This window comes from Quercus suber, unplaced genomic scaffold (genome assembly GCF_002906115.3).
Source record: "Quercus suber isolate HL8 unplaced genomic scaffold, Cork oak 2.0 scaffold_25, whole genome shotgun sequence".
Lineage (NCBI taxonomy): Eukaryota > Viridiplantae > Streptophyta > Magnoliopsida > Fagales > Fagaceae > Quercus > Quercus suber.
This window is the reverse complement of record NW_027069490.1, coordinates 1,489,516-1,496,559: the sequence shown is the minus strand read 5'-3', so window position 1 is coordinate 1,496,559 and position 7,044 is coordinate 1,489,516. Positions and strand designations below refer to the sequence as shown.

Sequence of the window (7,044 nt, the reverse complement as noted above, 5' to 3'; positions counted from 1 at the left end):
TTAAAACCATAGGGAGCGGTTCTATTAAAAACATGGTAAACATAATCAAAAGCCCGCCGAGTCACAAAATTACATTACAGAAACCCGGGAACATAAAAAGTTTTCCTTTAACGTTTTGTCATTTTGCTCAAATTCCAAAATTCCCACACAAAATTTTGAACCAACCATAGATAGTTAAAAAACACAAAAACTTTCAAAACTCAAACAAAAAATAAAAAAAATTTCCCACACACGCCTCTATCCCAAAAGCGCGTTTTTGAAAAACAAACAATGGCGCTCATTCTCATTTTCTTTCTCATTACAAAACCCTTCTCTTCTCTCTCACAAACTCACCCCAACTCTCTCTGCACACACACACACTCTCTATTTCTCTCTCTTTGTCTAAGCACCTAAGAGCAAAGGAGACCTTCCAAGGTTTCCCAAATGGCAGAGCAAGAGAACTGTGTGCGCATCACTCGCGCAGCGAAAAAGAGAGCCTTGTCTGCAGCTTCAGGCTCACCTAACAAGAGGCGCGTCGTGTTGGGGGAGCTGCCGAACTCGTCAAACGTTGTTGTTCCGGTGAACAACAAACCTGTAACGAAGACAAAGCCAAAGGCAAAGAAGGCATTAAGCACAACGCTAATAAGCACAACAAAGGGTAGTCCTACAAAGGTGGAAATCGATGACGGTTATGATGATCCCCAACTTTGTGGAGCTTATGCCTCCGACATTGATGACTATCTTCACAAAATGGAGGTAAAGACACTATCTTTTTTGTTCATAAATTGTTTGGGATTTTGTTTTAGCCACTTTGGATTAATGGGTATTTGAATTTGTGGCTAATTTTGAAGATGGGATTTGTTATTTTTATTATATAGATAGAGCTAAAGATACAATTTTTAGCCATTTTGAACTAATGGGTGTTTGAAATTTGGATTTTTTTGATGCGGGCGTTTGGATTTGGGGCTAATTTTGAAGATGGGTTGGTTTTTTTATAGATGGAGCCAAAGAGAAGGCCAATGCCGAATTACCTTGAGAAGGTTCAGAAGGAAGTTACTGCTAACATGAGAGGGGTTCTGGTGGATTGGTTGGTTGAGGTTGCAGAGGAGTATAAGCTTCTTCCAGACACTTTGTATCTCGCTATTTCATATATAGATAGATTCCTATCTTTGAACGTTGTCCATAAGCAGAAGCTTCAATTGTTGGGTGTTTCTTCAATGCTCATTGCCTCGTAAGCCTCCAAGTCTTTCAAACCTTTGTTTTGGGCTTAAGATAAGCAATTGTTGTTTTATAAGAATGGGTATATGAGCAATGCTAGTGATATTATAAATTTTACTTGTTTGACGTTATAAATTGATGTGTTAACATTTAAAAAAATCAAAAAAGTTTTTTTTTTTTTAATTATTTTTTTTATTACATAGTTTGTGTTATTAATTAGAATATTGATTATATCAATTTGTAGGTATTGTATAGTGAAATTGATGGTATTTTTTTTTAGATGAGTTTTAATTCCAAGGTATTGTACAATCATTTGGGACCATGTCTTGTGAAGTGAAGAATAGGTTATTAGTTTGAGTCTCTTATTCCCTTTATAAATAAAAATAGTTCTTTGAAATTCATTTGTTGTATTGTTTATGTGCCATCAATCATAATCTTGATTATATTGGTTTGTAAATATTTTATAGTAAAATTGATAATAATTTTAATATTATGGTTTAATCCTAAGGGATGGTACAATCTACTTGGTTAAAAATTACTAATCATAAATTGGTTTTCTCTGTACTCACAATGATTGGTTTTCCTATTGTGATGAGTAGGAAGTATGAAGAAATTACTGCTCCAGATGTGGGTGATTTTTGTTACATTACGGATAATACATATCCTAAGGAGGAGGTGATTGTCTTTTTTTTCTTTTTCTTTTTTACTTAATTGTCATTTTTCTTTCCCATGTGGGTCTAAGTTTTATTGTTGTGCTTTCATTAATATTGGTTTCATTGTGATTGTAAAGGTGGTGAAGATGGAGGCTGATATACTCAAGTCACTAAAGTTTGAAATGGGCAATCCTACAGTAAAGACATTTTTAAGGTAAGGAAACTGTCAAGATGCTGTGTATTTTCCTCTTTGTTCATCACTAATTATCCATAAATGAACCAGTGTTACAGTTAAAAACTTAAATGATACATTCAACTGATTATAGTTATTTCTTCCTGTTTTGGTTTGCAGAAGATTCACTAGCGTTGCTCAAAAGAACAACAAAGTAAGCTAAATGTCTTCTTGGCTCTCTTGTAAATGTTCTTGATTTTGAAACGTTTTTGTTATTGACTCCTTGTCCTGTGCCTTCTACAGAGTCCCAATTTGCAGTTGGAGTTCCTTGGCTATTATCTTGGGGAGTTAAGTTTGTTAGACTATAACTGTGTGAAATTCTTACCTTCCTTGGTGGCTGCATCAGTTATTTTTCTTGCAAAATTTATCATTCAACCAATGATACGTCCTTGGGTAAGAGCTTGACTTTTGAGACCCGCTAATAGTATGACTTTTTGATTTGACAGCACTTACAAGTTGTATGCTTTTCACAGTGCGCAACACTGCAACAATATTCTGGATACAAACCAGCTGATTTAAAGGATTGTGTTCTTATCATACATGACTTGTATGTTAGTAGAAAAGGAGGCTCTTTACAAGCCATAAGAGAGAAATACAAGCAGCATAAGGTATTTATGGTTAAACATTTATAACTGAAGTTGATGTAAGTTTTCATATAATTCAAAGAGTAGGAAACTAATTTCATAAACATTGTTTTCTTGGAAACAGTTCAAATATGTTGCAAGTATGCCTTCTCCTTCAGAAATACCTGCTTCTTACTTTGAAGATCTAAAAGAATGACATATTGGTATTTGGGTTATTTATGGATAACCAAGTAGAAAAGTTGAATGTGGGATGGAAATGGATATTTCATTCAGTAGAAGATTTGCTTTCAGCTGCACTGGCTAATGTTGATTGATGGGAGGTTCTGCAAACTACATTATGTGCTGTGAAGGTTGGCAAAATTCTTTTGGATGATTGCTGTGGCAGGAGGTTTTAGGATGGACAAATTGCTGGTGAAGAGGGGCAAATAACTTAACATCAGTTCCACTTGTAAATGGTTATGCACCTCTAGGTTTGTACTACAAATAGTCTCACTTTTGGGTTGTTGTAACTGGCTTGCATTTTGTTCAACATTGATTAATAGAGCTTGTACATGATCTGCTTTTATGAGTCAATGGTAATTTAGCTATTTCTTTGAACTTTATTAATGGAATGTGATTTTGTGATGCAGAATACTTTGAGATTAAAGGAAGCTAGAGATGTAGTATGCTATGGAGCAATGTTACTAGACCTACTATAGTTTTTTACAGTCTTCTCCAAAATGGCCAGCCAGCAAACCCAGAATGTTACAGTGTGATTGCCTTGTTGGTGCAATAGAGTTGCCACCTCAAACTGGGAAATGTTCCCTTCACTTACCAAAACTCTAATTGAGGAAGCCAAGTATTAATCATGAGCACGAAGACATCCCTGGAAACGTGATTTCTGTACGTTTCCATCAGTTAAGGATGGATGGTTGTGTAAATATCTAGTTGGGCAGATAGTCAGTGTGACTGTTGATGAGTAAACTTCAAACTTGGGCACTGATTCAAAATTTTGGGATCCTACGATCAATTGCTGAAAGAAAATAGAATAAATTTTCCAAAATCTGACAGACATTCTTTTTAACCTACTTCCATGGGGTGTAATTGTAGAACAAGATTTACAAGTTGACAATATTTTCTCTCCATTGTCGTAGTAGTAGCAGACTAGCAGCATTATCTCTATGTGATGTCATATTTATTGGATCTTATGGGAAATATATCCATCTTTCAACAATGGATTTGGTTTTAATTCTCCATTAATATCCGCTAGGTTAATCTATCAATTGTGAATTTGCCCATCAATCAACCCAATATATTGATCTCACTAGGGTCATGGTGGCTCATTTTTAGTGTCTAGTTAGGTTCGGATTGGGACAAAAAGGGTTTTATATATATATATACGAGATTAGTTCAAATTAGTGTACTATAACTTTAAAGAGTTACATTTTTTTTAAATTGTTGGATTTAAGTAGATTTAATAGTTAAAAAAGAATAGATTATTACAAATATTTTTATTAAAATTTTATTAATTACTTTCATTTATTACATTTTAAATTTATCTTTAAACTCAAAAATGTTTGACTCTCTCTCTCTCTCTCTATGTTTCTTTCTTTGTTTCTCTCTGTCTATCTCCTCTACTATTGCTCATTTATCATTATTCCACCTTTATAGATTGCTAGCAGAGAAAAAAAAAAAAAAAAAAAAAAACCAACACTGCAGCCTTTGTAACAGGCTCCTTGCCAGTACTCGCTCACCACCACAACTATTTCTTGGACATAATTTTGAGATATATTTCTTGACAATTGCTACCCAATACTCGGTTGTCCAGTTGAACGTCACTGCGCAACATTAATAGTTGAAAATATTGATGGGTCACAAATATAGGATATGGACCAATTGTTGTATAAGAATTGCCATAATAATAATAGTTGCTGTGCTATGCTCTTATTTGTGTTTATGGTTTAAAAGCAATAATATTGCTATCCTTGTAAAATAGAGGAAATATAATGTCACTAACTATCAATTTGGTCCTATCAAAAAAAAAAAAACTATCAATTTGTTCAAATGGCATGAATCTACAACTCTCACAAACCTCCATTGTTAGTGTTCGTCTTGGGTTTTTTTTTTTTTTTTTTCTGGTAACCTTTTGAGGTGGAGCAATAGTGGAGGAGACAAAGAGAGAGAAACGAAGTGAGAGAAATGTAGAGTGAGAGTCAAATCTCAAATGTTTTTGGTTTTAGAGATAAGTTTAAAATGTAATAAATGAGGGTAATTAATGAGATTCTAATAAGAATATTTGTAATAATGATGGTTTTTTTTTAATCGTTTGATCTACTTAAATCCAATGGTTTAAAAAATGGGTAAATCTAAAAAAGACCCATTGGATTTAAATAGATCCAACGGTCAAAAAAAGACTTTCGTTAATGCCAATATTCTAATTAATCTCATTTATTATCTCTTATTTAATACATTTCATAATTGTTTTTAAACCCAAAAAAAAAAAAAAAAAAAACTATATGTGCTCTCTCTTTGTCGTGTTGTTGAATAACACAAATCAAGAGTTGAAGTGTTGTATTCTATTTCAATGTCTTTGGTCCTTGGTTATCAATAGGTTGTGTGGTGCTTTTTTCTTTTTTTTTTGATGAATGGTTTTGTGCTGTAAAAATAATGGCTAGAAGGAGGATTGAAAGCCATTATAGCGTTGTTTTTTAGGATTTAGAGTTCAGACCTTACTTCACTTGTTGCATATACTTCAGAAATATATTGTTGCAACAACATAAACAATGTTGCTAATCTACAAGTGATTGCCAGCTATTATTAATAGAAGAGGATTGGAGCAATTCTTTCTTTATGGAGTAAAAAAAAAAAAAAAAAGATTTATTATCAATGATTCATGCGAGAAAAAAGATGCCTATATCTACACCTACAATCACATGCATATATCTACAACAGTGACAAAAAAGAGTAAATAGGATGAACGTTGCCATCCTATCAATGATTATAGTAATAGAATAGTAATCAACTCCTAGTCCTACAAGCCCATCTGTTCCGAAATCCTAGCCAGTAGCCAAAGTATAGAAACTGGAGATAGAGACGTGGAGATAGAGAACAAAATAGTCTAGAAACCAACTACAATCACATGCAATAGAATAAAATATTTCATTGACTCAAAAAAAAATTCATACCCTGAACCAAGGACCAGAGATGTTGAGATAGAGTATAACACATCAACTCTTGATTTGTGTCATTCAACAACCTATAAGATTCAAGACATTTGAGTTCAAAAACATCACAAAACCATTCATAATTTTTTTTTTAAAAAAAAAAAGAAGGAAAAAAAAAGAAAAAAAGCACACAACCTATTGATAACCAAGGACCAGAGACGTAGAGATAGAATACAACACTTCAACTCTTGATTTGTGTTACTGCACAACACGGCAAGCTGCGCTTTTTTTTTTTTTTTTGCTACCAGGGACCTAGCTGTAGAAGAGATAGAGGAAGAGCCATGCAAATCAAGAGAGAGAGAGAGAGAGAGAATGCATATATATATATATTTTTGGGTTTAAAAACAAGTATGGAATGTATTAAATAAGAGATAATAAATGAAGTCAATTAGAATATTAGCATGAATGAGAGTCTTTTTTTTTTTTACCCCTGAATCTACTTAAATCCAATAGTTTAAAAAATGTGTAATTCTAAAGAGTTACATCAGGTGTAACTTGAACCCATCTTCTTATATATATATATAAATCCTTTGTAGAACATTTACAACTACAGTCTTCCATCACATTTCCATCTATTGCCTACGTAGGAAAATACATTCAAAATTTTGCATGAAGCGCCTTTTGTGTTTTTGGCCATATGAACCTGTTGTGTATATATATGCTCATGTGCAAAGAAAATATGATAAGTTCATTCCATTATTTTACAAACTTATGTGTTGGATTTCGTTGATCTAACCATGATTTGCTCCTCGAATGTTTTTGTAGATAAAAGGCACATCGCTTCAAGACTCAGCCTGGTTAACGTTTAGTCTCAACAAAGTACTGAAGTCAGAGATATCTATAAGTGAAGAAAGGCAACTGCGAGCTATCCACTTAATACTCGACTTTGAGCCCTTATCAAATCAATTCCAGGATGTGGGCCAAGCGATAAGAGCCAGTGATCCCATGCTAGCCTAAATAGACATTTCGATGCCTGGCTTCTTAGCCCAAGGAGATTTTCCACCTGTTGAGCTACCCTCCCAACGTATTCCTCATGAGGTAGCAGTTCCAAGGGAAGAAACAGCCTTTTCACACCTGTCCTTGGAGGCTGAGATTGACTAGTTCTACCTCAAAGAAGAAGGAAAGGCATCAAAATAGCCTGTGGAGCTCTCGGATTTTGAGGTTGACTTTGACAA

The 7,044-nt window shown here is 33.9% G+C and overlaps 1 protein-coding gene across 2 annotated transcripts; it reads left to right on the top strand.

Moving 5' to 3' along the window:
- The first annotated feature begins 200 nt into the window (after nucleotides 1-200).
- On the top strand, nucleotides 201-3,733 carry LOC112025659 (putative cyclin-A3-1). 2 transcript variants are annotated; one of them, XM_065767157.1, is made up of 9 exons: nucleotides 201-735; nucleotides 978-1,210; nucleotides 1,797-1,872; nucleotides 1,988-2,064; nucleotides 2,206-2,236; nucleotides 2,326-2,475; nucleotides 2,556-2,690; nucleotides 2,791-3,136; nucleotides 3,296-3,733. In XM_065767157.1, exons 1-8 carry the CDS (start codon nucleotides 424-426, stop codon nucleotides 2,860-2,862), a joined length of 1,086 nt encoding a protein of 361 aa, XP_065623229.1. In that variant the 5' UTR covers nucleotides 201-423; the 3' UTR covers nucleotides 2,863-3,136; nucleotides 3,296-3,733. The 2 variants fall into 2 exon arrangements, with proteins under 2 accessions (XP_065623229.1, XP_065623226.1); XM_065767154.1 differs by having other exon boundaries at nucleotides 205-735; nucleotides 2,203-2,236.
- Nucleotides 3,734-7,044: the final 3,311 nt, after the last annotated feature.